Below are 27,978 nucleotides of genomic sequence, written 5' to 3'. Positions count from 1 at the left end.
GAACTGGATAGGAAACTTTGGTCTGTGCTGTATCCGGATTCTTGACCGGCAAGCGAATTTGGCAGGATTTCCTCTGGCGAATGAGGCAGCTGGGATGGGGAAACAGGGTATGTGATGGTCATAGGATGCTTGCTGCCTGATTGCCTGGAGTGTGGCTGTGCTCATTTCTGAAAATCTCCATTTTTTGTGCGGAATAACTACCTGGTCTTCTCCATCTCCAAAGAGGGTATCTCACATCTGAAAAAGCCGGAGGCACGAGAATTGTGCCTGGATCCTCTCAGGGTGCCACACAACCAAAAGCAGATTAAAAGGACACATTTTGAAGGCCCCACAGCTGTGTTGACTGTGTGACCTTGCCTGGTTTTGGCAGAACTGTTGAGTGGGGTTTCCCGGTGGGCTGATTTGTGGGTCACAAATTGTGCAGGCCTGCTCCAGACCTCTCTTTTGCTTCTGCTGTGGAGAATGGGGAGCGGCTTTGTGGACGTAACTTTTGTGGGGTCCGGCCAAGAAGACCCCCGGCCAAACACAGATCAGGCCTGATGGACAGTGCCAAGTTTTGAACCTGCAGGACAGCAGCTGCTGCTGCAATGCTAGTGTGTGTTAATGCAACGCTTGGCTGTTTCTCCTCTCCCAGCCTGCCTTGGCTCTCTTGCACCCTTCCTTGAATGTGTGTGGGAAGGTCAGGGTCCCCCAACCCTTCGCTGGATTTGGCTTCCCTAGAGCCTGTCCTGGAAAAGGACATCAGGCTATGCACCACCGTTGGCCAACAATATTTTGCTTATAGTTGTGGAAAAATGGGACATCTGGAAAGCATCTGGATCCAACAGCATTCCTCAGCTGCAAAAATCCAACTGCTGCATAGTTGGGGGTGGGGGTGCTCCTGGATTCAATAATACTCTTTTTTACCTCAGGGACTATTGCAGCCTGCAATGTATTACGTATTTGTCCCAGACGCAAATGACTTGTGGAAACTACAAGCTCATTTGACGGCAATTACTTTCTCCTGAGGAACTTTGACGATAGCTGTCTTGAGAGAGTGTTGAGTGCTGTCTCAGCCTCTCACACCAAACTCTCTATTATTACTAAGAATCCCGGGCCGGGGTCTGGGAATGCGCTGCGACATTTTGTTGTTGGTCCCAGCTTGTTAGCGTCATATTAGCAAAAGCCAAGGGGTTGGAAGCCACCCAAAGGTATGGGAAGGGGTTTATATCCTCTGCGGTCTCTCTCGGTACACAGAAGTATTCAGCGTTGTAAATTAAAAGAAAAAGAACTATTTTAATTAAAAAATGCAGTAACAACAAAATCCTGACAAGGCCACAGAATGCTGGTTGCAGCTGAGGAAGGGGAGGATGAGGGTTGAGATCTAAATAAATCGGGTCAGGCAGAGGCAGATTGTGTGAGTTCATCAGATAAAGTAGGCAGTGGTGGAAAAATAGAATATTGCCCACCCAACCCCCCAAAAAAATGCTAGAGAAAAGAAGGAATTGACCTGCTCAAGTCCCTGGCAGCTTGTCGTAAGTATGGAGCAGGGTGGGGTGGGGAAATAAGGTTAGTGAGTTACCTTCTGTGAGGTTTAAAAAAACCCTTCCCAGCTATGCTATACAGGGATGTTTCAGGACAAAGGAAAGACAAAGTACAGTGGTACCTCGGGTTAAGTACTTAATTCGTTCCGGAGGTCCGTTCTTAACCTGAAACTGTTCTTAACCTGAAGCACCACTTTAGCTAATGGGGCCTCCCGCTGCCACCGCGCCGCCGGAGCACGATTTCTGTTCTCATCCTGAAGCAAAGTTATTAACCTGAAGCACTATTTCTGGGTTAGCGGAGTCTGTAACCTGAAGCGTCTGTAACCCGAGGTACCACTGTACAGTTTTCTCTCCATTTTAATGCTCCAGGAGTCCTGCTTTCTGTAGCAGTGTAAGAAGTTCAGGTGTTTTGGCTGGTACCTGCCACTACATGGCTCAGGAGGGGAAGATTGGGGTAGTTGTGTGTGTGTGTATTTGGGGGCAAGGTGCCCTTTTATCCCCTCCCCGAAGTCTCCACTCCCTTGATTGGAGCTCTCAGGTGGTTGGGGGCACGCTGCACCATTTTGTTGCAGCAGGTCCCATTTCTTCCCTCTTACTCCCTGGCCTGTTCTGTAGGAACATTTCTCCAACTGCTATATAACACCGAAGTCGTGTACAGCACAGCAAAGGGATATTTAGGAACAAACTGGGGGACGCGACAAAACGTTGCCACATAAACTGGTACAGCCAGACTGGAAAAGGAGCTTTGTTCTGCTTTGAGGGAATGTCCGCCCTTTCAAAAGCCCTCAAGGAAGCCCTGGAACAGCAAAACAAGGTTTCGCTTCCAGGTTGGCTGGGCCCCAGAGCAGAAGATTCATTGTTGGGGGCTAAAGATGCACAGCAAGATTTTTGTTGCATGTCCCCACTTGTCGTTCTTAATCATTCTGATCTATAGAGCACTTTGAGTTTGCAAAGTTGCTTGAAGTCTCTCTCCCCCCCCCCCCGTTTATTTTCACCCCATCCTCCTTGAAGTGGGTCAGTTTTATTCACACACACACACACACACACATTTTTATTAATTTTTTAACATATCAGTTCCAACTGTCATACAACATAACTTCTCATCTTATACAATATTTTTAGACTTCTGTCAACACCTCTGATAATTTTATGTTCTTTATCACTTATTATGCATTTCTTAATTTCATATTACCTTTAATTATCCTTAACTAATAATTCGCCTCATTATCTTTCTTGCAATATTTCAAATAATTCACCTGACAAAACTTCTTGCAAACCTACTAGCGTAACCTGTTCATCACAATTGCTTTTCAAATAGTTCGTAAATTTACTCCAGTCTTCTGAGAATCTCTGGTCCCGCAGGTTTCGAATCCTTCCTGTTCATTTATCTAATTCTGCATAGTCCCATCAGTTTCATCCTCCATTCTTCTTTCATCGGTAGTTCTTCTTGCTTGAAGTGGGTCTGTTTCCATGCTTCTTTGGGAGCTGCTAAGCTAGTGTATGATCATAGTATATGAAAATGCCCAAACTGTCATCATAAACAGAGAACAGTGATGTAAGTGCCTGAGGTAATGGGAGTATAGAGCCAGCAGCCTTTTCATTCCTGTTGGTCTTCCACTATCTGGAGTGACTCTCATCTAAACTTTTTTTTTCTTCCCAGCCTTTGAAACCGTGGTTGATAGCTAAATGCTCTCATCAAGAATCCCTCCTTTCTTAATCCCACACATGTTTGCAGATAGCGGTGAATTGTCTCTTGTGTACTTAGTGGGGATGGACAGTGGCACTCTGCACATCCTTAGAGGCAACCTAGCAACACATATGGCGTACCAGCTCTGGCGTTCAAAATAGGCCCGAGAGCTCCACCTTGGCTCAGATTATGTCCTCATTGTATGGCCTTGGGAAAGTCCAGAGAACATTTTCTCTTTCCGGTCTTGTTTGGCCACAGGAATAAACAAAAGCTCCACTCTCTTGGCAAAGTGTTGGCTTCCGTAACAAAAGGATTGCTGGATTCAGACCGGAGTAGAACTCTTGACATGCAAGTTGCATACATACTATACCAGGGGTCAGCAAACCCTTTTAGCAGGGGGCTGGTCCACTGTCCCTCAGACCTTGTGGGGGGCCGGACTATATTTTGAAAGAAATAAAAATGGACGAATTCCTATGCCCCACAAATAACCCAGAGATGTGTTTTAAATAAAAGCACACATTCTACTCATGTAAAAACACCAGGCAGGCCCCACAAATAACCCAGAGATGCATTTTAAACAAAAGGACACATTCTACTCATGTGAAAACACACTGATTCCTGGACTGTCCGTGGGCCGGATTTAGAAGACAATTGGGCCAGATCTGGCCCCCAGGCCTTAGTTTGCCTACCCATGTGCTATACCTTTAAAGCACACTCAAAATACACCCCCCCCAAAAAAGAATTATGTGAGCTGTAGTTTATTGATGATTGCTAGGAATTGTAGGTCTCTGAGGGGTAAACCATTGTTAGCCAGACTCCAGGCGTGTTTTGCAACTGGCACAGTTCCAATTGTGACCGCACAAAGATCTCTGGATCTGCCGACCGGGGAAAACAAAATGTCACTTAGGGAAGAATCTGAAATACTTTTCTCAAAGCTTGAATTTGTTTTGTTTTGGATTGTGTGATGTTTTAATGTGTCGTCAACTGCTTTGAGCTTTCTTCTTTAAAATATAAAATGGTATAGAAATGAGATGATGATGATGATGATAATAATCCACTGCAAAAAGGCATCTAGAAATTCCATTGTGGTGACCATCATATCTAGGTTTAAGGTGCCATTTGGCAATTAGATTATATATCCGAGCTGCAAACACAGGCATAAACTACAGTGCCCAGAATTCTTTGAGGGAAAGAATGTGCATTGAATGTGCTTTAATAGTATTGCATGCAGCCTAAAACTATAGCAATGTCTTCCAGAGGGGACTTTCTCTTCATCATTATCAGTCTATTGAAGCATCATAAGGTGTAATAACACACTGAACTAGCAACCAATATGGGCTTAGGGTCTGAGGAAAGCTATTTGTCTCTGTGGGCCTGGAACACAGTGCAGACTGTGTGGGGACAGAGGGTTAGGAGAAGCAGGTGCAGGATTGGGTGAATCTGAGAGAAAATCGATGTCCCGCCTGGAGGGAAAGCACAGGAGAGGTTGGCAGCTTGGCAATAATGGACAGGCAATGTGTCAGGAGGTGACCTGAATTTGGGTGGCTGCGTGACGCAGTGCTGCCCGTTTGAGACAGGAGACAATTTATAGACTTTAAAGAGAGTTGAAAGTGGGGTCACTGCTCTTGCTGCGCTTGGCTCCGCCTTCCTTGGCTTCGAATAAGCAATATTTTTCGGAGTTTAAAATTACACAGAAACCTTCAAGACTTGATTGGCCAGAGGCGACAAGGAAAGAGAAGAAATGCTTCTACTTTCCGGGAAGCAAAACCTCCCTCAAACCACTTTGGACTCTTTTTGAAACTGGGAAGGACCATGGTTCAGACGCAGAGTACATGGTTTGCGTGCAAAAAGGTCTAGGTTCAATCCCTGAGGATCTCCAGGTCAAAATGGGATTGTCCCCTGTCTGAAATCCTGGAGGGCCGCTGCAATGCTGACAGCAATACTATGCTGGATGGACTAATGACAGCAATAAGGCATATATAAAACCAGATTCCTGTGTTCCATGGGCTTGTCCGCACTGGAGTTTAATGCGGATTTGAAGCTGGCTGGTCTTCCTTTGTGGCATCCACACATCCTCATCCAAATGGTAGCCGCTTCCCTCCCTCCCACTAAATTTAGATTGTCCCAATCCACTGATAATCCAATAAAGGAAGAAAATCCAATATAAAATCACACGTTACCTGACTGCAGACACACTGAAGCGCATTCTCTGTGTTGTTTTTGTTTTTAACGTGTGGTAACATTTCGCTGTGTGCTGTGCAATTGCAATCTCTCCTGACTTCCATTTTGTTTCCATCAGTCCCTTTTAGCCTGCCTTTTCCCATCCGTTGTTTCTGAAGGACCATTCGTGTTATTTTTAAAACCACTACTATTGTTTTATTTATTTCATAAAATTTATACACCTCTTAATGGTTAAAAACCCCCCCAAAAAATTCAAAGTGATTTGCAAAAAGATACAGCCATAAAATTGGGCGTGGGGAATTACAAAACACAAGACGTTAAAATACTAAACAGACTAAAAATACTAAACAGACTAAAATTCACACCATCTTTTCTAAGCATCTGAGTAGCCTTGACTAAACAAGGGACCGAAAATAATACAATGAAGGCACCTGCTTGATATCAATAGGGCGGGAGCTGCAAATTGTAGATGCTGCCACACTTAAACGATTGGGTTCCTACAAATGCAGAATGCGTATTATGTGACACCCTTTAGTAGTATCAATTCTGCCAATCAAAGCGGTCAAGTTGGGCACATGTAGGGTAAGGTGATCTTGGAAATACACTGGTCAAAAGCTGCCAAGGGCTTTAAATGTCAACCGTAACACCTTGAACCTGGCCCAGTAGCAAATCGGCAACCAGTACAGCTCTCTGAGCAGAGGTATTATACGCTGACAAGGCCTCAGCAGTCATGTTACACACTAACCGCAGCTTCTGGGTCAAGTGTGAGGGAAGCCCCACATAGAGCACATTGCAGTAATCCAGTCTTGAATTAACCAATGCATGAACTACTTTGGCAAGGCTTTCCTGGTCCAGGAATGGCCATAGTTGTTGAACCAATTGTGGTTGCTGCTCTAGTGTGTGTGTGTGTGTGTGTGTGTGTGTGTGTGTGTGTGTGTTTTTAAAGAAACTTGTATAGAACAATAGTATTGAAATTAAATATAAAATTTGCTCTTGCAGGGAAAAGGAACAGAATGCCACTTCGGAAAACTTGTGTTTAAAAAAATATAATATTTTTAAAAAGCATGTGCACACAGGTAAACAAATGCCCATAACAGACCTCAAGTTTCTGGAATTCAAGGAGGGTAGTGAAGGACTAACTGACGGGAGGCAGCGACCGCACAAATATATCCCATGAAGCACTTTCTCGGTGTGGTTGGGAAATTCCAAGGTAGATATTGGAGGCATTAATCTGAAAGTGCTCATGTGTGGATGAAGGTGCCCAAACACACACACGCAGAAGATGCAGCAACCCGTTAGCAACATAATGTGGATATAATCCTAGTCTCTCATCTTCAGTATGCAGCACGGACCAAGGCTTGTCCCCTGTGGTTAATTTCTAGTGAGAGAGATCCAGGATTCAAACCTGCCTGGAAGCCATACCTGAAAGCTCTGCCATAAACAAACCAACCCTCATATGAGAGTTAAGAAGAAGAAGTCTGGATAGGCCTTTTTCGTGGTCAGAGAAACAATTCTGTGCATGCTCAGAGACATTATTATTTTGTTTTTTTTAATAATATTTTTATTAAGGTTTTTACATAAAAAGAAAAAACAACAGAAAAATACAAAAATACAAAACAACAAAAACAACAACACAAAAAAACACAAAAAAACCAAATAAAAACAATTCCATTTTCATAATATTCCTTGCGTTTACTTATTTCCCAGACTTCCCCACACCTCCCCTCACTGTATTCCAGTTCATATATTTAATCAGCAAATCCCTTCCCTCTATCTTAACTTAATCTTTATCTTAATCTTAATATCTTAATATATCTTGGTCTTTCTTAATATCTTAATATATTAAGCCTTTTAATTTTACACCTTTTAACCTTTGAATTTTCTATACTCCTTCACCACTTTGTTGCTAATAACCTTTTACGTTCAATCCGATGTCATTCTAACATTCATTAATCTTATAATATTTCTGTAAATAGTCTTTAAATTTCTTCCGAGACATTATTATTTTGTATGATACATGCCCACCCCTGTCATTAATTTTGCGCATGTCCAGAGGAAAAAACCATTTCTCTCTGCCTTAGTTGTAGCAGTGGTTTGTGAGTTACGCATTTTCCAGGGCCCAACCGCCCCAGCATTGAAAATAGATTCTATCTAGGACTATAGGAAGGGTTTTTGTTTAATTTAAGAGGACAGCGGGGAGAGGTTTTGACTCCCAAATGTTCTTTTTTATTCCTGTATCTATATGCATTTACTTAATTAGAAAGCCTTGAGGTGTCAGTATTGTGCATTGTAAAGAGAGAACCTTTTCGCTCGTCTGCGTGCAATAAAAGCACGGCAAGGGAGCATGGTGGAATTGTGTCACCATCAGCACCACCCTGGTTTGGAGCACAGCAAGATGGTTAAAAGTGTGTGAAAGGGCAAACCGAGCATTTGTTGTGGGGGGCACTGTTCTGGTCGGCACCAGCGCCATGGTAACCCATGGGCCTGCTGAAGGATGCAGGCCTAGGCCTTGCTCTGTGCAGTGGTCCCCATGGCAACAAACTCCAGCGATGGGAAGGAGGTTATTCACATCACTTTGCTTTCTAGGCCTGAGTGGAGCTTGGAGGGAGGGGGTACTTTGTAGGACAAATGAGGCCGTTGCCACGGTGACAGGACCGCAATCCAAAAAGGGGGAGGTTGGTTTGACTGCTGAGGGCACAGGCCTTTGGACGGCAATAAATAATCAGGGGTTTTTTTTAGTTGGGGGGTGGAGTGGGACCCCCGTGTCTGTATTGTGGGTAAAAAAACCCCACAGCTTTTTCTCAGAGAGGCATGGCAGGCAACTTGCTACAGGCTGCTGTATGAACCATGGCTGGTCAGTTTTAAACAGAGTTCATGTTTGGAGTTTTCCAGGGGCTCCATTTCCAGAAACATGGGATATGCAGAGGGCCTTCTTGGTAGCAGCACCCGTCTGATGTCAAGGAAATAAACAACTACAGTGGTACTTCGGGTTACAAACCCTTCGGGTTACAGACAACGCTAACCCAGAAATAGTACCTCGGGTTAAGAATTTTGCTTCAGGATGAGAACAGAAATTGTGCAGCGGCAGCGGGAGGACCCATTAACTAAAGTGGTACCTCAGGTTAAGAACAGTTTCAGGTTAAGAACGGACCTCCAGAACGAATTAAGTTCTTAATCTGAGGTACCACTGTATCTGACATCTGAAGGCAGCCCCGCAGAGGGAAGTTTTTAATGTTTGATGTCTTACTGTGATTTAATTTGTTGGAAGCCGCCCAGAGTGGCTGGGGCAACCCAGTCAAATGGGCAGCATATAAGTTATTATTATTACTATTACATTTATTATTCCTATCTATTGCACCCTCCCTTCACACCGGCAGAGAGGGAGTTAAAGAGCCATGAGGCAGGCAAAGGGCTCTTTAACTCCTTTGCTCCCAGTGTGGACAGCAGCAGTATGGGCTCTGGCTTTTACAGCCTTTCCTTTGGGCACCTCAACCTACTCCGTTCCATTCCTTTGTGTCTTCGACATAGCAGTGAGCAGCTGAGGTGCCTCAAAGGGGAACATTTTACAGAACTTCAGTTGCTGCTCACACTGGGGGATTTGGGCCTCCAGAGCCCTTTGTCTCCTATTGAAAGTTGGGTTGCTCACTGGTCACAAAAGGAAACCAAACAACATTCCTCCTCCCAGCCAGCCTGTTTTCAGGTCAGATGCCAGAACAGCAAGGGGAAAGGAGAAATGCTGTGTGTTTTGTTTGTAGGTGAAGGGGCTGTGGGGTTGTATGTGTTTTTTTACCATTTGTCTTAGGTGATTAGTCTGATTTTACATTGCCCAAAACTACTGGGAGTGCAGCTGCTTGAGTCTGTCCCCTGATCTGCTCTGTGTTCTAGTCCTCCGGACCAGAGGTCTGTACATCTGTGCCCTGTCCAATAAGTTGGTTTTCCCCCAAGGGTAGCTCAAAATGTTTTAACTCAAATTAAGTCAAAAATAGCTTTGTTTTGGTGGGGTCTTTTTACACAATGGCCTTTGATTTTTCCAAGTCACACGGTAACAGGAAGTGCAAAGGAGTCGCGCTCTGTATTTCAAATGTTATTCTAGCTGTGCAAATTGAGGGGTGCTAGCTGCTTCCTCTTCCCCTGCAAGCAGCTACTCTCTGAACGCACTTTGTGAGCAATGACTGACCCCAGCTCCACCTTGATTTTGCGTGGAATCCTACCCCCAGCCCTTCTTCCGTTGATGGAGAGAGGAAGCAGCCGTGGCCTCCCTCCAGCTGGAGCTTCCTGGTCACCAGGGAGCTGACATCCAAAGCCAAGTGGAGTTGAATCAGCCCCTCTGTCCGGAGGTCTTCTTCTGTTTGCACGCAGGGTGAGGAGAATATGTCAGGCAGGCAGCCAGCCAGCAGAGGAGATCTTTGCCATGTGTGACCAATCCTCAAGTTTGCACATTGTTGGAATGGACTGGGGTGATGGGAGCCAGCTCCGCTTGAGCTGCAGGGAATTTGCACAGTGGGAAATGCAGTGAGACAAACCTTTTGCTGGGGTTTAGTATTCTTGACCTGCTCAGCGAGGTATCCCATTTTTGCTTCCCCTTCTTGCTAGCACTGCTCCGCTTTCACCGTTCTTCTGTGTCTAAAGTGTGTTTCCCATCACTGTGGAGTGATCTTTCATTTCTTTGGAATAAACAAATGACTATAAGAATGCATGTTAATGTTGGCCTGTTCTCCCCCCCCCCCCCCCGTTTTTGGTCTTTTGAGTTGCATCATTCTGGTATGGGAACATAACTTGCATAAGGAATTCTACATATTTCAACTAGATTTCGAACTAGAATTCCTGCATTGCAGGGGGCTGAACTAGATTGCCCTCAGGGTCCCTTCCAAGTCTATGATTCTATGATTTACTAGCCTGCTTTGAATTGTGGTCACACAGAGGACTTGGGGGAGAACTGAGGTCTTATTTGTTCCTGAGCAGTGTGAGAGAGTCAGGGGTGGCAACTTGAATAAAATAAAATATTGGGGTGCACAAGATGTGATGTGCACACACCATTTGAATGGCAATGCCCATCAACTTTGGTGGGGCAGCCTCATAACATGAAGGGATCTTGGCCCTTAGGAGTTGGCTCCACAGGATACCCAGCCGGTTTTTCCCTTCTTCAAACCCAGGAAAAAATAAAGACCATAGCCCTCTCCTAAGCCTTCCTCAATTTGCAGATAACTCAGGGAAGAAGATTATGTGCTGGGCGCATCGAGGAGGGAAGTTACCAGAGGAGGAGGAGGAGAGACAGTTGCCATTGGCAACTTGATGTGTGGAATCCTGATGCCCACAACATTGCTTTTCACTTGTGTGACTCACATATACACAAACTATTACCTGAGTGGTTGTGATGTTCCTGTGCATTCACAGGCTAGCAAAGAGCACATGCCAGACACAGAGTGTTGAAACTGGGGCAGCTGCAGTGAGGGAAGCGAGGAGTTGGATTGCCGGAGAGGAAATCCTCACACGCAAAGGAACAGCGGGAGGGGTTCTGTGTTGTGAGCAGAAATGAGCGAAAGATGATACGCTGGGTAGCCAAATAGGAAGAGGGCCGAGGAGACAATACATCTTAAGGACAATGGACCAAATAGGGTGGCTACAGGAAGGTCATGGAGGCCTTAGAGGTGGAAAGGAAACTGAATGCCCCTTGTTTTAACTAACCACACCTTTTGTTCAAATGAACTGGCAACATGAATACCAACAAAGGAGGGGAAAAGATACTGGGAAACCATACAAGTTACTTTTGAGTTGGGGAAAACATTGGGGGCAAGCTTGCTGTCCTCACAGACCCTTTCTGTATTCTTTCTCTTCCCTCCAGAGGTGGTCATCAAGGTCCAGGTGTATGAGAACGGCGACCTGTCCCCACTGCCTCAGGCAGCCGTGGAAGTGTATGGCAACCAGACATCTCTGGCTTCAGGCGCCACCGACCATGAGGGTGTCAGCATGCTTCCCATCAGCTACCGCCTGGGCACCTGGGTCATCGTCACAGCCTCCAAGCGTGGTTTTGTTACAAACTCTGTTCCTTGGCGCGTCAACAAGCTGCCACGTGAGTTGCGGTGCCCAATGGCTAGGGGAGAGTCTGGGTGGCTAGAAGACCACAGATTTTTTGGGGGGAGGTGCCCTGTCAGTGCATGATGGGCACTTCATGGGTGGGGGGGGGTCACAAAGGATGCAAACTTTTATCAGCTTTCACCAACGTAACTTCTGTAGGAATAAAGGAATATGTGTTGCTTTGGTAGGTAGAATGAGGTCACTCCTTCTCAGTGGAATGGTGGTGCTTCTCAATATTTTACAGAAGAGTCATTTCACTTGGATGATGGCACGAAACCAGCATCTCAGTGTCACATGGCTAGATTCCACTCAGTATGTACGAATCTCATATCATAGGGTGTGTTCAGTACACAAGAACATTTGCAAGAGCACTGCTGGATCTAACCAAAGGTTAATCTCAGTGCTGGAAATTTGCCAGGCGTGTTGTGTGACTGGGGCAGGTCCAGTTGCGACCACGTGGAGATCTCTGGGTGCTAGGTTGGCGACTGACATCTCCATCAAGCTGGCCCTTCCAGCTTTCTTAAGCAGGCCAGCAGAAGAGCTTATCTATTGCATGTATAAAGGTAAAGGGACCCCTGACCATTAGGTCCAGTCGTGGCCGACTCTGGGGTTGCGGCACTCTTGCTTTATTGGCCGAGGGAGCCGGCGTACAGCTTCCGGGTCATGCGGCCAGCATGACGAAGCCGCTTCTGGCGAACCAGAGCAGCGCACAGAAACGCCATTTACCTTCCCGCTGGAGCGGTACCTATTTATCTACTTACACTTTGATGTGCTTTCGAACTGCTAGGTTGGCAGGAGCAGGGACCGAGCAACGGGAGCTCACCCCGTCGCCGGGATTCGAACCGCTGACCTTCTGATAGGCAAGTCCTAGGCTCTGTGGTTTAACCCACAGCGCCACCCGTGTCCCTAGATTGCATGTATAGATCACTTTTTTCTCCATGTACTTGGTTCACGCCCCCCATCAGTTAATTCCTACAACGACCCTGTGTGGTAGGTTAAGAGGATATGACTGACTCCAAGGTCACCCACCGAGCTTCATGACTGAGGTGGGATTTGAACCCCGATCTCCCAGACCAACAGTTTAATCACTACACAACATTGCCTTCCTGGCGTACTTCTGCTATGGGGCAGCTTATTTTGGGGTGGGGGGGGAGAGATGATTTATAGTGAAATAATTCAACCATTTGGGGTGTGCAGAATTAAGATGGGGAGCCCTCACCCCCTCGCAAATGAAGCAAAGCGCACACATTATGTGTGAACCCTTAGTGTGCACTGGCAAAGACTCATTGGCGCTGGTAATAAGGTCACCTCATTGACCCACCCTGGGGGTTGGAAGCGAAAGCCACAGCTGGCGTATAACACTATCAATAATTTCTGCCTGTAGGCAGGAAATAGGAGGCAACCAACACACACATGCATAAAAATATAGATGTCTTGTGTTTACATACCTTTTTGGACACAGGAGAAGGCCAGAACAGGATTTTGAATTAAAGTGCATGCACACTGTGTTTTGGAAGCAGGTTGGATTAGCTTCCAGTTCACATATCTCAGTCCCTCTAAGCGTCCTTATTTTCCAGGGACAGTCCCGGATTTACAGAAGTCGTCCCAGTTTCTGATTTGATCCCAGAATGTCCCGCTTTTCCTTAGGACATCCCTATATTCCTCGGATCAATGTTGGAGGGTATGGAGTTAGGTGATCCCCGAGCCAAGGAGATAAGTAATACTGCAACCTTTAGAAGACATCTGAAGGCATCCCTTTATAGGGAATTATTTTTTTAAAATGTTTAATGTCTTATTATGTTTTTATATGGGATGTGGGTGGTGCTGTGGTCTAAACCACTGAGCCTCTTGGGTTTGCCGATCAGAAGGTCGGCAGTTTGAATCCTTACGACGGGTTGAGCTCCCATTGCTCGGTCCCTGCTCCTGCCAACCTAGCAGTTCGAAAGCACGTCAAAGTGCAAGTAGATAAATGGGTACCGCTCCGGTGGGAAGCTAAACGGCGTTTCCTTGCGCTCCTCTGGTTCACCAGAAGCGGCTTAGTAATGCTGGCCACATGACCCGGAAGCTGTCTGCGGACAAACTGGCTTTCTCAGCCAGTAAAGCGAGATGAGCGCCGCAACCCCAGAGTCATTCACGATTGGACTTAACTGTCAGGGGTCCTTTACCTTTATGTTTTTATATATGTTGGAAGCCGCCCAGAGTGGCAGGGGCAACCCAGGTTTCGAGAGAGCCTAATACTACCTATCATAAGTCAAGATGTTAAATCTTAATCACTGGTGTTAGACTGTCACATACATGCTCACAGTTATTGTCCTGTCTTTAGGCAGGTCCTGTCTTTAGGCAGAGCAAGCTGGAGGGTGGCAGCAGCTGGTCCCCTGGCCACTCCCATCCTCCTGAGCCAGTGTGGTGTAGTGGTTAAGAGTGGTAGAATCATAATCTGGTGAACCAGGTTCGATTCCCCGCTCCTCCACATGCAGCTGCTGGGTGACCTTGGGCTAGTCACACTTCTTTGAAGTCTCTCAGCCCCACTCACCTCACAGAGTGTTTGTTGTGGGGGAGGAAGGGAAAGGAGAATGTTAGCCGCTTTGAGACTCCGTAGGGTAGTGATAAAGCGGGATATCAAATCCAAACTCTTCTCTTCTCCTGAGCTTCCACTCGGGTGGCAGTGATGCATCCTTGTGGCTGGTCTGAGCTGCCTCACCGAGTTGCTTTCTCCTGATGCGTCACTGATGGTTGGGAATGGCTGTGACTGAGCGGGCAGGCAGAGGGGGAGCCAGCCAAGGCCATGCGCCCCAGCAGACATTGCACTCGCACACATGTTGTGGTGATGCTGCACTGCGGCATTTCTTTGCACAGGTAACAAGCAATGCCAGGTGGAGTGGTAAGGACAGAGCTTTGGGTCCCACATGGGATGTGCCCTGAGTCTCCTAAGCTAGGCTGCTGCCCTTAGGTGTTGTGGTGGAGGACTCTAGTGTCAGTGCAGCTGGCTTCTGCATTTAGAATAGCAGCAATCCTTTAATACAGGCAGCAAAATGCTTTTGGCTGCCCCTGCGATGAGCATGATATGGCAATCTCCCTGCAGCCAGTGTGTCATTGTTGCACAAAGGTTTTGTGGCGCATATTTCATGTTTAGTTTTTCCCCCAAAATTTTTTTTATTGGTTTTTCCAAAAAATTACAAACAAACAAACATAAATCTGCACTATATTTAAATCAAACTTAATAACATTGTAAATGACTTTCTCGTATCTCCCTAGTTGAATTTCAGTGTATATCATTTTAACGGTTTTACAACACCAATATTCTTTATAAAATTAACTTACTCACTTAAAATCTTTCTTTCTTTTCAATTCATCATTACAACATGTTTATTCATCATATTTCAAGTTTTTAACCAGAGGGTCAACCTCCTAGAGATTTCTTTTCTTTAATGTTTTGGGGCACTTGGGAGAGGCTTATTCTCCAAGCAGAAAGTGAGGAGGGAAGATTCAGGTGTTCACTTACACGAGGGAACACCAGAACCTTCCCTCCTCCTTTTTTCTTTTTTTTCATTTGATGTTCTTTCCCGACCATCGTTTTTCATTCTCCCCAGGGTTCTAGTTCCTGTTGCTCATCAACATGCCATGCTAGAGATGCCGACCATGATTCAGGGAATATTTCAGGGAAGCAATTCAGATTGCTCAAGCCACATGCCAAAGGGGAATGCAGCTCCCAGCCCTCTCAGAAACCACTAGCCAGTCAGCCCTGTGAAAATTCCTTCTTGCCATCAAATTTGGAAACTTTAAGTAAACATCCACTCATGGGTTTACAGGCCAAACCTCTTACTGGCCTCTAACATCTTTAAAACTAGATATTTATGTATGTACCCTTCTGGAGAAAAGGCTGAGGAGTAAACCCAAATCCAAAGTGGAGTCCCTAAGATGGTTGGAGAGTATCTTGTATGCCTCCTTCCAGCAACTCCAGCAACACAGGAGGCGGCAGTTATGAGTTACTGGTCTCTGCAGCCACAGCAAGACTTTACCCCTGGAGACACACTCCTGAGACAAACAGATGTCTGAAGGAGTGTCTCCACCCCCATCGTCCAGCCTGGACACTGAGGTCCAGCTCCGAGGGCCTTCTGGTGGTTCCCTCACCGCAAGAAGCCAAGTTACAGGGAACCAGGCAGAGGGCCTTCTTGGTGGTGGCGCCCACCCTGTGGAATGCCCTCCCATCCGATGTCAAGGAAATAAACAACTCTCTGACTTTTAGAAGACATCTGAAGGCAGCCCTGTTTAGGGAAGTTTTTAACTTTTGATGTTTTATCGTGTTTTTAATATTCTGTTGGGAGCCACCCAGAGTGGCTGGGGAAATCCAGCCAGATGGGTGGAGTATAAATAATAAATTGTTATTATTATAACAACCCTTCAGAGTTCTGTGGGGGTGGGTGGGAATACACATACTTATTTTACATGTAGGAAATACGAGGCTCATGGTATTAGAATTAGTAAGCCATAAGTGTTATTTTCCCCCTGGAGTCCGGTTTATTGCTTCATCAACTTTAAAAAAAAAAAAAAAAAATTAGTTCAAAATAGTTTTCTACAGCCCAGAATGAACAGTGTAAAATTATGATACCAGAAAAATCTATTTTTTTTATTGTTGCTATATGTTTTGCTTCTGAACTGCTTCCCCCCACAAACCTTAAAATTTCAAAACTGTTTGCACCGGACCAGTTTTCTTGGATCCAGTTTTCATGCAAGCTACTCCCTCTTCACTCTATCTTATATAGGCTAACAACAAACTTGCTCTCAGAACTGCAGAGCCTTATGTATCCAAAATGGTACTATCCATGCACCGCCCCACAGGAAGGCATTAACAGGGCTCGTAGGAAACCCTCGTGGGATTGGCAGAAGTACGGGAAACTCCAAATCAGCCTGTTGACAACGGTGCATCCTCAGTGACCACAGAGCAATGACTGATGGTTGAAGTGGGAAGGAACAAAAAAAACAGGCGGGTGGAGTATGGAGTGGGATAGTTTATCCTGGAAAAAGAGACGGCAAGCTCTTCAAACTCCTGGGTCTCAGATTGTGCGTGAGTCGTAAATTGGGATACATTTGGGTTCCAAGAAGCCATGTTAGGGACCACTTAGGTCTGTTTCCCCTGGAGAGTGATGAAATCGGAGTTATTTCAGAGTTATTTCTACTTCTCATGTTTTAATGTTGAACTCTCAGATTGAAACAGATTGTAAGGCTGAGCCTAGGCTCAAATTATGCTTTAGCTGCCATCCTTGGTGAGAGAGGGAGAGGGCGGGCTGTGACAAGCCTTGCCAGATGTGCCTGACAGAGCCATCTGTCTTAGCACCCTCCATGTTTTCCTCAGTTTTGGCCATTTGTCTTGGCTCTGGGCCTTGGCTGCTCCATGATGCAGTTGTGGGAACACTTGTTAGAGCTGGTTGACAGATTTATTGAAGATGAACAGGTTGAAATCCTGCCTTCTAGGAATCTAAAAAAACAAGGAAACTCGATTTCCATGAAGTCTACCATCCAACTTGTCATAGAATTGTAGAGTTGGAAGGGACCATGAGGGTCATCTAGGCCAACCCCCCTGCAGTGCAGGAAACTTTCGTCCAACATGGGTCTTGAACCCACAACCCTGAGAGTAAGTCTTGTGCTTTAGTAAAGGTAAAGGGACCCCTGACCATTAGGTCCAGTCGTGGCCGACTCTGGGGTTGCGGAGCTCATCTCGCTTTACTGGCCGAGGGAGCCGGCGTACAGGTCATGTGGCCAGCATGACTAAGCCTCTTCTGGTGAACCAAAGCAGTGCACGGAAACGCTGTTTACCTTCCCGCTGGTACCTATTTATCTACTTGCACTTTGACGTGCTTTTGAACTGCTAGGTTGGCAGGAGCAGGGACTGAGTAACGGAAGCTCACCCCGTCACGGGGATTTGAACCACCGACCTTCTGATTGGCACGTCCTAGGCTCTGTGGTTTAACCCACAGTGCCACCCGCGTCCCCTTGTACTCTACCTAGCTGGTAAATGTATCTCTCCCTCCCTGACCACTGCTACTTGACCCACAATAAAAGCCATGAAAATTGTGAATAATATAATAATATTTACTTTAGTTCAGATCCTATTCCTGCAACTGTGATTTTTTTTTAATACAAAAATCAAGCTTTCTCAAATTGCCGTGCTATAAGGCTGAATGAACCACGTAGACTTAAAAAGTTTTTACTCTGCTTTGTTATGTGGACTTGCAAATTTACTCTTTGCTTGCAAAGAGATTCAGTTCAATCTAACAGCTTCAGTGGTTGTTAGCAATAATTTCCAGAGGATAAGAGGACTTTCTCCTGCCCAAAGGGCTTAACAATCTTGTAATTCAACACAGGGAAAACCACAGAGGAATGGCTGGGAAATCCAGAGAGAATGAATGGGAAGAGCATGTGTTTATATATCAATTACATGTGGTTGTGATTAGTTACAGCACAGTATTGCATCTAGAAAAGGTGGGTTTTGAGAAAGGATTTGAAGGAAGAAAGAGCTGGCATTGCAGAGATGCTCTGGGAGGCTCGTCCAAACATAAGGGGCAGCAAGGAAGAAAGGGAGAGAAGCAGGAGCTGGATGAGCAAAGATCACAGGGAGGGTGGGCTGCATTGAAATGTAAGAGCAAAGAGATAAGTTGTTGTTGTTGTTTAGTCATATCCGACTCTTTGTGACCCCATGGACCAGAGCACGCCAGGCACTCCTGTCTTCCACTGCCTCCCGCAGTTTGGTCAAACTCATGCTGGTAGCTTCGAGAACACTGTCCAGCCATCTCGTCCTCTGGCGTCCCCTTCTCCTTGTGCCCTCAATCTTTCCCAACATCAGGGTCTTTTCCAGGGAGTCTTCTCTTCTCATGAGGTGGCCAAAGTATTGGATCCTCAGCTTCAGGATCTGTCCTTCCAGTGAGCACTCAGGGCTGATTTCCTTCAGAATGGAGAGGTTTGATCTTTTTGCAGTCCATGGGACTCTCAAGAGTCTCCTCCAGCACCATAATTCAAAAGCATCTGTTCTTCGGTGATCAGCCTTCTTATGGGGGGCAAAGCCACGGGGGGTGGGGGCTTTGAATAAAGAGCCTGCACTGGGGCCAGAAACAGCAAGGCAGCCAATTGTAGGGGGTTAATGTGGGATGCCATGTGGTCATGTGGGACACAGGTGGTGCTGTGGTCCAAACCATTGAGCCTCTTGGCCTTGCCGATCAGAAGGTTGGCAGTTCAAATCCCCGTGATGGATGCCTGTGCAAAAATCCTTTTGTCCATCTGCAAGAAACTTGCAATTGTGGTGCAGGCCCTCCTTCCCCAATCTTTTCCACCCAAGTTATAACTGTTGAGATGCTGCACTTCCAAACAGCCACTGGGAAGAGGCAGATTGTTTGGATAACATGGTGCCCAGGGATGGGGCAGTGGTGGCACTGTGGTCTAAACCACTGAGCCTCTTGGGCTTGCCGTTCAGAAGGTCAGCAGTTTGAATCCCCATGACGGGGAGAGCTCTTGTTGCTCTGTCCCAGCTCCTGCCAGCCTAACAGTTCGAAAGCACACCAGTGCAAGTAGATAAATAGGTACCACTGTGGAAGGAAGGTAAACGGCATTTCCGTGCGCTCTGGTTTCCGTCACAGGGTCCCGTAGTGCCAGAAGCAGTTTAGTCATGCTGGCCACATGACCCGGAAAGCTGTCCGTGGACAAACGCCGGTTCCCTTGGCCTGAAAGCGAGGTGAGCGCCACAACCCCATAGTCGCCTTTGACTGGACTTAACCGTCCAGGGCTCCTTTACCATGTGGTCAGAGCAACAAGAGGGGTGAATTGTTTTGACCCCAGAACACTTGGTAAAGGTGAAGGGGACCAAGGTAAGATAACGCAAGGCTAGAGAGGAAAATGGAGTAGCCAGGTGAGAGATGACTAGGGGGTGAACCGGGATGGAGAGAGACAGATACAGTGGTATCTTGGGTTATATACACTTCAGGTTACAGACTCTGCTAACCCAGAAATAGTACCTCGGGTTAAGAACTTTGCTTCAGGATGAGAACAGAAATCGTGCGGCGGCAGTGCAAGGCCCCATTAGCTAAAGTGGTGTCTCAGATTAAGAACAGTTTCAGGTTAAGAATGGATCTCTGGAACGAATTGAGTACATAACCAGAGGTACCACTGTACATTTCCCCCAGTGTTGTAAAGGAGGAAGAGGCAGGGCATGGCAATAGACTGAATAAGGAGAGAGAAGGATTTGTACCTATCCAACGAGGTGAGTGGTGATGCCGTCAGTGGCTAAGGAGAGTGTACAAGGAGGAAAGATGAGAAGTGTTGTCTTGAGTATACGAAATTACAACGAAGTATTCAAGTGGAAAGATTGGCTAGGCTAGCATAAGCAGCTGGAGATGCAGGTTTGGAGGTGAGGGAAACCGTTCTGGTCTAGAAAAAAAGTGCTGGGTTTCCTCAGTGTACAAGTCAGAGGCAGGGAACCTGTGGCCCCCCAGCTCTTGTTGCACTCTGATTCCCATCAGCCCCAACCAGCATGGCCTATGGACAGACATGATGGGCGTTGTAGTACAGCCACAGTTTCCCCACCCCCGGTCTTGATGGCACCAAAAGCCGTGGGATTTAATGAGGTCATCCAGAGACATTGTGTGGGGGGGAAAAGAATAGCAGAGGTCCAAGAATAAGAGCCCCGAAAGACCCCAGTGGAGAAGGGGAAAGTGGAGGAAAAGCTTCCCCTTGTGGAAACATAAAAGGAGCATTTTGGTAGGAAGAGAACCATGGTTAAGAGATGAGGGGTGACTAATACATGCCCTCCTCCTCCTGCTCCTCCTCTTCCTCTCCCACTCTTCCTCTCCACCTTCCATTTCTCAGTTCTCTTTTGTGGGGCAGCATTATATCTGCACTGAGGTTATTCACAGCATGTTTAGTTTTAATCAGGGTTTGCAAATCCATCTTTAAATTATGGTCTGGAGATGAGCAGATTTTGCAGCTGCGCTGACTCATGATGGAATTGCTATCTTGGGATAGGATAATCAGAAATCATTGCGTATACTATCAGTATTCCCACTCCACCATTAGTATTTCTATTAAACTCCCCACCCCACTTTATGATGGACCAGCACTAATAATAAATTAGCGGGCGGGGGGGGGGGGGAGCAAGCAAACTCCTCTAATGAGTGGTTCATCAGAGAAAACAAGCAAAATGGCTCAGTTCAGACGTCACACCAAGCCTTGATTAATGAAGCTAAATAATGGTTTGATGTGATGTCTGAATAGTTTGTGTTTGGCTAGCAATTCACAATTGGAGACCACTTTCTAGAATGGGTTTGCAAACAATGGTTTGTGTTAACGATACACTACCATGAAAGGCAGGATGCAGATTTAACTAAGGGGCTCATCCAAACTGGCTCTTGCCCCCTGCTTTCCCCCAGGGAAACCCAATCTTTACTGCTGAATTGGAGCAAATGTCATTTGGGTTTTCTCTGGATTGACCTTTTCTCTGATTTATCACTAAGGAGTCAGTTTTCCCAGGGAAAGCAAGGGCAAAACTCTTGTCTGCAAGCACGGGACAAGCAGAAAATAACCCGTGCTTTCTAGGTATGTGGCAAGCGGAAGTGTAGACGAACCATCGGGTTTGGTGTGATGTTTAAATTAATAAACAATACCTATGACTAGTACTTTGGAAGCTATTCTGCCTTGAGACTGGAGTACTGAGCAGACAGATAACTGAAGATGAAAAACAGTTCTAAACTGTGGTTTGCCAGTTGTACACTTGGAAGCTCAAGTGTTTGAGTTCGAAACTAGGATTAGTGCAAGCCATAGACTGGTGTGATGTTTGGGCTGAGTCTTTGCAAACGATCACATCAGAGAGGAGCACACCCAATTTTTTTCTTTCCGTTTCTTTTTCTGCACCTCCTGCCACCCTGCAACAGAACTCTTTCTAGGGGCTTTTACTCTCAAGGCAGACTACCTGGTGAAGTTATCAGGAAACTTGCTGCTAAGCACAGAAGGACTTCGAGTAAGTCTGATTCTCTTTTCCTCTCTTCCCTCCCACAATTTCCCTTTGCAGTCTATGCCTCTGTCAGCCTCTATCTGCTCCCTGAGCGCCCTGCAACACTCATCCTCTATGATGACCTGGTGCAGATCCTCCTTGGCTCTCCAGGTAAGTCCTCCGCTCCATTTGCCAGAAAGTGAAGGGCATGTGGCCGGCACCCAATGAGCCAGCTTGGCTATCTGGGGATTGGGGATCCCACACAATTGCTAGTGCCATCTTCTGGGTTGCAGGGGATGCTGGTCCTGTTTAAGATTGCAGAGCACATTACTGCCCTCTGTGCACACTACTAGGAAGTACTGTATTTTTCACTCTATAAGACGCACCTAGTTTTTGGAGGAGGAAAACAAGAAAAAAAATATTCTGAATCTCAGAAGCCAGAACAACAAGAGGGATCACTGCGCAGCGAAAGCAGCAATCCCTCTTGCTGTTCTGGCTTCTGGGATAGCTGCGCAGCCTGCATTCGCTCCATAAGACGCACATACATTTCCCCTTACTTTTTAGGAGGGAAAAAGGTGAGTCTTATAGAGCAAAAAATACGGTAAGTGGCGGTCAGGGGAGATGAAGGAAAAAGTTGGCTTGCTCTCTACAAACTCTGCTCCTCCTCCAAGGCCTCAGGCAGTCTGTGCCTGCAGGGGGAGGCAGTCATCAGCACCATGCCAGTTTGCAGGGGGCATTTGGGAGAGACGTCTGCAGCTCAAGGGACTTTTTGAGCTGGGCTGGATGATGGGAGGAGGGAAGTAGGAAGGTCAGTGTTCTGGGCTGTTGCTAGAACTGTATAAGCCAGGGATGTCCAACAGGTCAATCATGATCTACTGGTCGATCCCTGGGAGGTTCCGGTAGATCGCTGGCTCCTCCATCCAGCCCCATCCTCTAGATCGCTAGAGAGGAAGTTGGAGTTTTCGCAGCGAGGCTGACTGTCTCATTTGCCATCTCTTGGTGGGGGCTTTTTATAACTTACTTGACCTAATCCCCAAGCTTAAGAACTTTGCCCTGAAAACCTCCCCCCCAAAATGGGACATACTTGTACTTCCCTAATAAAAGCTCAACAGCTTTGACCTGAACCCTTTAAAAAACGGGACGTTCTTCTCACCCCCCAAATGTGAGGTTCTTCCCTTTAAAAAAGCCCAACAACTTTGACCTGAACCCCCCCCCCCCAAAAGGGGTAGATCACTGCCAGATTCTAATTGTGTGAGTAGACCGCAGTCTCTTGGAAGATGGACGTCCCTGGTATAAACAAGTAAGCTGAGGAGGTGACCCTGGGTTAGGTGTGAGCTGGTCAGGAGTCTGCGGGATTGAGATGGGTTGCTGTGCTGTGAAGTGGTGGATGAGAGAATTAGGGTGGTGGGTGCTCTAGGTCCCTGGAGGGAGATGGCCAGTGGCCTCTGCTCTGATCTAATGGGCTTGTTAAGAGAGATGCCTCCATAAACTTGCCAAATGAGGCAAGTCACTCTCATATTGCTCACCTTTCATAATTTCTTGCCTTCCTGTTATCCATGAGGAGGAGCCGAGCATGGTTTGCTCAGCATACTGAATCCTCTTATCAAGGGCTAAATTCCAAGGGCTAAATACGTTTTAAAAAGGTGAATTAGTCAATATAAACTCACAAAAAGTGGCATATATACAGAGCAACGCAACAGGATTCAAATTCTACGTGTTGTCATGAATTTGAGCAGCCCTATGCTATACAGTGGGACGCGGGTGGCGCTGTGGGTTAAACCACAGAGCCTAGGACTTGCCAATCAGAAGGTTGGCGGTTCGAATCCCCGCAACGGGGTGAGCTCCCGTTGCTTGGTCCCTGCTCCTGCCAACCTAGCAGTTTGAAAGCACATCAAAGTGCAAGTAGATAAACAGGTACCGCTCTGGTGGGAAGGTAAACGGTGTTTCCGTGCACTGCTCTGGTTCGCCAGAAGCGGCTTAGTCATGCTGGCCACATGACCCGGAAGCTGTACGCCGGCTCCCTTGGCCAGTAAAGCGAGATGAGCGTCGCAACCCCAGAGTCGGCCACGACGGGACCTAATGGTCAGGGGTCCCTTTACCTTTACCTTTATGCTGTACAGTGGTACCTTGGGTTACATACGCTTCAGGTTACAGACGCTTCAGGTTACAGACTCTGCTAACCCAGAAATATTACCTCGGGTTAAGAACTTTGCTTCAGGATGAGAACAGAAATCATGCTCCGGTGGCGCGGCAGCAGCGGGAGGCCCCATTAGCTAAAGTGGTGCTTCAGGTTAAGAACGGACCTCCGGAATGAATAAGTACGTAACCAGAGGTACCACTGCACAGGACTCAACAGCTGACATGCTCTTGCACTCAGCAGTAGCCACCTCGGAAATTTGACTTCCAAGGCACGTTCGAAAACCGAAGCATTTACTTCTGAGTTTACGGCGTTCAAAAACCGAAACATTCGTCAACAGAGATGTTCAAAAACCAAGGTACCACTGTATATTGCTGGCAGTGGCTCTTGTTTCCTGAATGGTGAGCAGAAAGCACTCTGCGCGTGCTCAGGGATGCTTCCTTGCATTTGACAGGCCGCATGTCCACAATAATCTCAGGTTACAAACTGTGGGCAGGATCGGGCCGAGCTGCATCCCACAGTTTTCTGTGTGAGTGCTGCCTTGGTAGGCCGGCAGCTGAAATGCTTGATTCTTACAGGGGCCAAGAGCCAGCCGTGGGCTCAGTTCCAGCGCAAATCCGCCCGCCTGCCCCGCAGCTCCACCTACAGCCAGCTCTCGGCCTCCCTGACCGCCGCCAGCAGTGGGCCGGATATGAGGGGCTTCCCATCTTTCATCGGGGCTGAAAGCAACGGCAGCGGTAAGGGGACTGGGCCCAGATCCTGGGTGAAAAATGGTGAGGATGCGATACGGAATGTTGCAGGCTGTAGAACCAGCCCTTTGATTGCTCAGAGGGATAGTTGTCTGCCTTAAAGCAGTGGATTTGGGGGCAGCAAACAGATTGTAGTCGCCAGATTTCTGGCTGGGGTGCTGTTTAGATCTCATAGTGTCCCTTTTTTTAAAAAAGCAGCAGCTGCATCAGTGGCCAGTTCATTTCCAGACCCAGTTCAAGGTGCTCACATGCCCTAAAAATTATCTAGGCCCTCAAAACCTCAAAGACCACCTCCTTCGTTGCAGACCCTTTTGGGTGCTGAGATGGACGAAGGGGCCCTCGTGGTAGTTCCTCTGCCCTCAGAGGCCTGGGAGAGGGCCTTATCTGTGGCGGCCCCTAAGCTGTGCAACTCAGAAGTTCATCCGGCACTTTTATTATACAGCTTCCGGCAAGTGCTGAAGGCACACACCTCTTTACCCTGGATTTTGTTACACGAGGTGCGTGTTTTTCTGACCCACCTTATTTTTCTGATCGTTAAGTTGTTTCAAACTGTTTTTAATACTGTTGTGTTTTGCAACCTGCCCTTAGGGTGAAGGGTGAGTAATTAACAAGAAGAGGTTTGTTAGTACAGTCGTACCTTGGAAGTCGAACGGAATCCATTCCAGAAGTCAGTTCGACTTCCAAAACGTTCGGAAACCAAAGCACGGCTTCTGATTGGCTGTAGGAAGCTCCTGCAGCCAATCGGAAGCCCCGTCGGACATTCGGCTTAAAAGAATAGTTCGCAAACCGGAACAGTCGCTTCTGGGTTTGTGGTGTTCGGGAGCCAAAATGTTTGAGAACTAAGCTGTTCAAAAACCAAGGTATAGCTTTATCAACTGGACAGCTCAGTTGGTTAGAGCGTACTGCTGTTGATACCAAAGTCACAGGTTCGATCCCTGTATGGGACTGCTGAATATTCTTGCATTGCATAGGGTTGGACTAGATGATCCGCGGGGTCTCTTCCAACTCTGCAATTCTACGATCATTGGGTGGGGTGCATGGGGGGGGGGACTTTAGTTTTTTCTGCCTTGGGAACCAAAGTATCTTGGGATGTCTCTGGAAGCGGAAGCAGCTCTTTTCCTAACCCTTTTGTCGCCTCGCAGCCAACAGCACCTGGCTGGAGCTGGTGCCCATCGTCGCTGTCAGCGTCCACCTCTTCACTGGCAACGGGACAGAAATCCAGCTCTCTGGCTCTGTCCACCTCTCTATCCCACTGCCGCCTGACACTGCCGCTGCAGCAGCCACCAGCGTGCCGGCCTGGCGCTTTGACCTCAAGAGCGGTGAGAGCGGGCAAGATGCTCCTGGTCTGCAGACACATCCGAACTGCTCAGTTCTTGCCACATTCCACAGGCACACAAGGCAGGGAGCAATGTTGCTTCCGTCGGAGAAAGCGCCCTGCATATGTATACAAGGGTCTTTGGCGGGGGGGTGGGAGGGATGCGCCAGCCTCTTTCCAGACCCCAAACAACTCCCCTGTCACCCGTGGCTGTGCGGTGCCATAAAACCACCTAAGTGCTTATAAAAGTCCATTAGCAGGACTCCAGGGGTAGGGAAGGAATCATGCCACATCTGTAAATGGAAGCCTGGTTGGGGGGGGGGGCTGTGCTCTTATAAGGGGGTTATTGCTGGTGCTGAAAGCATTTTGAGTAGACGGCTGGATTTCTGCTCCCACTTTTTGATTCCAGTTTGGGACCACCCGTCATTTGTGGCTGAAAGGAAGGGGATTATATGGACATTGTTTGTTTCTACGGTGCCCTGCTTGCTCCAATTTACCTGGGGCTTCTTGGCTCATCTAGGGAATGAGCTCTGTTGAAACCTCTGTAGCAGCGCATAGTGGGTTCTGGAGGAGCCACTGGCCTGTCTGAAATTGGGGGGAAAGTTCCTGAGGTGCCCTATTGGGGCTGGGGGAGCCATAGAATCAAGAACTACGCCTGGGACTACATTGGTTCTCTAGGTTGGCTCTTCCTCCTTCGCATTTCTTCTGCACAACAGAATATGTGGCCTGCTGTGCTATCTGCATTATAACACTCTCTCTCTCTCTCTCTCTCTCTCACACACACACACACACACACACACACACACACACACCTGCTGACCTAGCTGTATACCTGTGTCCTAGTTTATGCCAACCTAGCAGTTCGAAAGCACACCAGTGCAAGTAGATAAATAGGTACTGCTCCAGTGGGAAGGTAAATGGTGTTTCCGTGCGCTCTGGTTTCCAGCACATTATTCCATTGTGCCAGAAGCGGTTTAGTCATGCTGGCCACATGAACCAGAAAGCTGTCTGCGGACAAACACCGGCTCCCTCGGTCTGAAAGCTTGATGAGCGCCGCAACCCCATAGTCGCCTTTGACTGGACTTAACTGTCCAGGGGTCCTTTAACTTTTATAGGTTTTGCAGGTTAGGGATGGGGCTGGTGAGTGGCCAGTCCTTCATCTGGGAAAGGGCTTGGTCCAGATGTCCTTTCAGGTTACTTCTGATTCAGCAGTTCTTCTTTCTCTCAGGTCTGTGGATTCGGAATGGGACGGGCCTCATCCGCAAGGAAGGGAACCAGCTTTACTGGACATTTGTCTCCCCACAGCTGGGCTATTGGGCGGCTGCCATGCTGTCTCCAACAACGGGTAAAATATCACCACCAAATTCTTAATTACTTTGCTGAAGAACCAGCCAGGAAGGTGCTAGCGGATCTCTTGTGTTAGCAGGAGTGCACATTCTCTGCACACCTGTGGGAATTTGCTTGGAATGTGGTATCTTGTGGTTTATGAGTTCCTGAAAAACGAGTGCCTCTCAGTTTGCACGGAGTGGTTGCCACAGAAGCACTGAATAAATGCAACCAGGGCTGGCGTGGGTGACATGCTCAGAAAAGCATGATAAAAACTGAAAAAATGCAATAGAAATAAGTCTGGGATTAAGGGAAAGGGCATCTAGGGAGAACCAAAATGAATATGGGGAATAAATCCCTCCCTGCATAAATCTGCTCATATTTATATTTGTAGATATCCAGTGCTATTTTTCTAGAAAAGAGGTACTGGAACTCACCATGAACACCTCCCTTGTTCTCTTGCAATTTCAATGGCACCGTTCTGGGAGGTCCCAGCGAGTTCCCGCTGGGAAAAAAGCCCCGTATATCAATCTGCTTGAAATTATATTCCGCTAATCTGAGCATTTTTAATCAGTCCCATCTTTTGATGTTTTAATAAAAAGAAAGCCACGCACAAAATGTTTAGCAATTAGAAAAATCACCTTAAAATTATAGGCATGACTTTAAATCAAGCTTTTAAAGAGCCCCCGTGCCCTGTTTGGAAATTTATAAAGTTGGGATTAGATTAAAAAAAACACACACAAATTAGCTACATCTTTATGCCCTGCTGAATCAGATCCAGGGTAACCCGATTTAGTACGTCATCCCATTTCCAACATAGATGCTTTAGGGAAACCTTCAAGTCAGCCCATAAAGAGGTCTCTTCGTTGCAGGGCTGGCCAGTGCAGTTGGAGGCATAAAGGACATTGCCACCTACCACACAATTTTCTTGCTCACCATCCTGGGTGCCCTGGCATTGCTGGTCCTCATCCTGCTCTGCCTGCTTATCTACTACTGCAGGTGAGTGCTGCTT

The 27,978-nt window shown here is 47.0% G+C and overlaps 1 protein-coding gene across 6 annotated transcripts in view; it reads left to right on the top strand.

Annotated features, from left to right (window-relative positions):
• The window catches only part of FAM171A2 (family with sequence similarity 171 member A2), a 39,338-nt gene that overhangs the window by 4,296 nt on the left and 7,064 nt on the right, over positions 1 to 27,978 (top strand). The window contains exons 1-7 of one of the 6 annotated variants that reach the window (XM_083407619.1): positions 7,850 to 7,951; positions 11,234 to 11,461; positions 21,518 to 21,610; positions 24,155 to 24,349; positions 25,468 to 25,644; positions 26,869 to 26,985; positions 27,839 to 27,965. In XM_083407619.1, coding sequence (XP_083263745.1) covers positions 7,870 to 7,951; positions 11,234 to 11,461; positions 21,518 to 21,610; positions 24,155 to 24,349; positions 25,468 to 25,644; positions 26,869 to 26,985; positions 27,839 to 27,965 — 1,019 coding nt within the window. In that variant the 5' untranslated portion in view covers positions 7,850 to 7,869. Of the gene's footprint in view, positions 1 to 7,849; positions 7,952 to 8,120; positions 8,246 to 9,641; positions 9,752 to 10,869; positions 11,040 to 11,233; positions 11,462 to 21,517; positions 21,611 to 24,154; positions 24,350 to 25,467; positions 25,645 to 26,868; positions 26,986 to 27,838; positions 27,966 to 27,978 lie in introns of those variants that run through there. The other 5 variants (XM_083407622.1, XM_083407623.1, XM_083407621.1 and 2 more) reach the window with 5 other exon arrangements.

Source organism: Podarcis tiliguerta (genome assembly GCF_965153285.1).
Source record: "Podarcis tiliguerta genome assembly, chromosome: 13".
In the NCBI taxonomy this organism is placed as follows: domain Eukaryota; kingdom Metazoa; phylum Chordata; class Lepidosauria; order Squamata; family Lacertidae; genus Podarcis; species Podarcis tiliguerta.
Note: the sequence above shows the minus strand (reverse complement) of the source record. Positions and strands in the feature narration are given on the sequence as shown.